Source organism: Triticum dicoccoides, unplaced genomic scaffold (genome assembly GCF_002162155.2).
Source record: "Triticum dicoccoides isolate Atlit2015 ecotype Zavitan unplaced genomic scaffold, WEW_v2.0 scaffold207371, whole genome shotgun sequence".
NCBI lineage: Eukaryota > Viridiplantae > Streptophyta > Magnoliopsida > Poales > Poaceae > Triticum > Triticum dicoccoides.
The window spans coordinates 1-3,244 of record NW_021236765.1 but is presented as its reverse complement, the minus strand read 5'-3'; the positions used below and the strand labels follow the sequence as shown (position 1 = coordinate 3,244).

General features: G+C 43.9%; 2 protein-coding genes and 1 long non-coding RNA gene across 3 annotated transcripts; all 3 read left to right on the top strand.

Moving 5' to 3' along the window:
- Window positions 1-308: 308 nt before the first annotated feature.
- Window positions 309-1,151, top strand: LOC119345124. The gene is made up of 4 exons (XR_005166922.1): window positions 309-536; window positions 649-743; window positions 844-924; window positions 1,055-1,151. It is a non-coding gene; the product is annotated as an uncharacterized LOC119345124 (long non-coding RNA).
- Window positions 1,152-1,240: 89 nt separating this feature from the next.
- On the top strand, window positions 1,241-1,835 carry LOC119345123 (disease resistance protein Pik-2-like). The gene has a single exon (XM_037615331.1). The coding sequence runs from the start codon at window positions 1,278-1,280 to the stop codon at window positions 1,833-1,835; it is 558 nt and encodes a 185-aa protein (XP_037471228.1). The 5' UTR covers window positions 1,241-1,277.
- On the top strand, window positions 1,836-3,218 carry LOC119345125 (putative disease resistance protein RGA1; the record flags this gene model as incomplete). The annotated part of the gene is made up of 2 exons (XM_037615332.1): window positions 1,836-2,164; window positions 2,762-3,218. Coding segments are annotated over exons 1-2 (586 nt in total), but the record flags the coding sequence as incomplete, so codon positions are not given.
- Between the last annotated feature and the right edge of the window lie 26 nt (window positions 3,219-3,244).

Here is a 3,244-nt window from a genome sequence, read left to right as displayed (position 1 = left end):
AGGCAGTGTAAGAGAGTAGAACTGACTGGTGTGGAGTTGGGACTAGTAGTTAAAGATTCGTTTCAGATTTTGAATTTGAATGTGCTGCAAATTTTAGGGGTTGGGGGTTTAGCTGCATTTTATCAGTTAATGACGCTGGTAAGTATGTATATTAAGTCCCTCCCATCCATTTCGAAAATTTCGGCTTGGTAGAGAGTAGTTATTGCTTCTGAACTAGACAAACTGCCATAGGTGGGTCTGCAGCCTGCACGTACACAGAGCAGTAAATGCAATGAAGCTTGGTAGGTGGACTGACCCTATGGAGTTATATTTCTCTGAAGGCCTGTCTCTTGTCTTGACTGCTGTTCTTGGTCTTCCTCTGCTCCTCGTCTCCACTGAGTGCTCCCTTCCTACCATCTCGGTCCTCTCCTCCATTGGTGATCCGCCTTGTTGGTGATCTCATCCAACCTCCAAGCTCAACACTGCTAGAGATCTTGAGAGGAACATGGTCCTTCTTGGCATCTGTGGAGAGGGGAGAAGGCCGGTGGACATTTTGGGTATATTTCCTGTCGATTTTTTTTCTAGTTAAAGTAGGAATGCTTTGCTTGGAGCTACAAAGTCAGATCTCCTGCTTCAGAGTCTGATCTGATTTGTGTTGATTGAATCCAGGGCTGGCAGTGGAACAGCAAGGTTCTCAGAAAAGATTTGCTTGTAAGGTTTTGCAAGGAACAGCCCTTGACACCTGTGGACGGGGCACATTTTGGGTATATATCCTGTCGATTTCTCCCTGTTAAAATAGCAATGCTTGGAGTTAAAATGTCAGATCTCCTGCTTTACAGTCTGATTTGTGTTGGTTAAATCTAGGGTGGCAGTGAAATAGCAAGAAGAATGGAGTTTCTGGTCGGTCAGAGAGCGACGCGTTGAATCTACTGACCCGGCTACCTGGTAACTCAGTCTCACCTTTCTTACTATTCTGCTCCACTGAAAATTTTCACATCCACACATTCTTATTAATCTGCTGACTTGTTCGATTATTAAATCTTATCTTTCGATATTGTTTTTTCTCTCTGAATAGATTGGCCTGGGAGGTTGCTATTCCTTCGAGGTTGCTGTGACGGTTACTGTTGCCGCCGGTCGCGGTGACCATTGACCGCAACTGTGAGTTTGCTCCCCAATCTTCTCGTGTTCTTTGTCCCCTCTTAAGATTTTGCTCAAGCTCAGGTACTGTACTGACACCCTGTATTAGCAGCACTTCATCCACCGGCCACAACCAATAATTCCGCACAAACGCTGAACTAATGGAGGCGACGGCACTGAGTGTTGGAAAGTCCGTGCTGAGTGGAGCACTTAGATATGCCACATCTGCCCTGGCGGAGGAGGTGGCCCTGCAGCTCGGAGTCCGGCGTGACCAGGTCTTCATCACCAACGAGCTCGAGATGATGCAGGCTTTCCTCATGTCTGCTCATGACGATGGAGATGACAACAGGGTGGTCAAGGTCTGGGTGAAGCAAGTCCGTGACGTGGCCTATGACGTCGAGGACACCCTCCAGGAGTTCGCCGTGCGCCTCGAGAAGCAGTCTTGGTGGCGTATCCGTCGAAACCTACTCGACCGGCGTCGTGTGGCAATGCAGATGAAGGAGCTCAGAGCCAATGTTGAGGATGTCAGCCAGAGAAACATGCGCTACAATCTCATCAAGGGCTCTGGATCCAAGGCCACCATGGCTGAGCAGTCTAGCATTACTTCTGCAGCACTGGTTGGCATTAATGAAGCAAGGTGCATGTCAAGGCAAGAGAAATCCAAACTGGATCTTTTTCAGCTGATCAACCAGAAGGAGAATGACCTGAGGGTGATCTAAAAGACTTCGTTCAGTGTTTGGTCGAGCAGTTTCACGCAGCCATAGGTGTTGATGTTTTGTTGGAGACAGAGAAGACGTCCCAAGAGTTGATCGAGGAATTCAATGGATGTGTGAACAAGAAGCGTTACCTGATTGTGCTTAATGACCTATCCACCATTGAGGAGTGGGATCGGATTAAAAAGTGCTTCCCAAACAACAATATGGGGAGCAGGATCATAGTGTCTACAGCTCAAGTTGAAGTTGGAAGCTTATGTGCAGGGCAAGGAAGCATGGCATCACAGCTCAGGCAACTGTCTGCTGATCAAAATATTTATGCTTTCCATGAGAAGGTAATATTCAAAGTTCCACCTTATGCCGTTCGTGTAGATCAGCCTCTTCGCTAGCTGATTGCTTGTGGAGTTAATTACATGATTACTCATTTATAATACAGGTCTTCTTTGACAACAACGACCCAAACGAGTGTGTCACATTAGGTTTATTGTTTCTAGTAATTAGTACATCATTTTGTACCATCTTATCCTTGCCTAAATAAACAACATTGTTTGGTCCCAGTAATACTAGTGATGTTATTGCCAAAGAAGCAGCGCTATTTCACCACATTTAAAATTAGAAGTAAAAAATATTTGTGTTGAAGTAGTATTCAATGGTAATTTTTTTTCAAAATTCTAGGTTATCCTTTTGAGAACAGAATGCACACTTCCATTCTAGTTGTGACCTGTGTGTATACCTGCACATGTTTGTTTGAATATAATATGTATTCTAGGTTTTTCAGGAAATGGGATGTGAAGATTTCAGTTTATGGGAAAGTTTGCATCTGAATTATTCAATCGATTTCATAGTCTACTTATTTAGCATTATTTTACATTCATTCATGTATAGGATTCTCAACATGGATAAACAATTAAACATTGCTCGCTTGTGAACAGGTTTCTCAAGATGAAACAGATTTAATTAAGACAGAATCAAGCTCAAACCGTGCCATTACCAGTACAGATAACAACTCTACTACGAGTGAAATATCGGAGGACCAGTCAAAGGGTGCAGATGAAAAAACTATAGTAAAAAAGAGCTTCACCCGCCTCAGGACGACGGTGACTGCTTTGGAGGAATCTCACCTTGTTGGGCGAGAGAAAGAAAAGGATGAGATTGTCAAATTAATTTCAGATCAACCTACCCAAGAATTCCAGGTGATCACTGTGTGGGGAATGGGTGGTCTTGGAAAAACCACTCTAGTCAAAGATATCTACCAAAACCAAGAGCTGAGTAGCATGTTTGAGAAGCGTGCTTGCATCACAGTTATGCATCCTTTCAATCTTGAAGGTCTTCTTAGAAGCTTAATTATGCAACTAGATAGAGAATCTTCTGAAAAGAAGGATGTGGCGGGTTTGATGGGCAGCACAAAGAACATA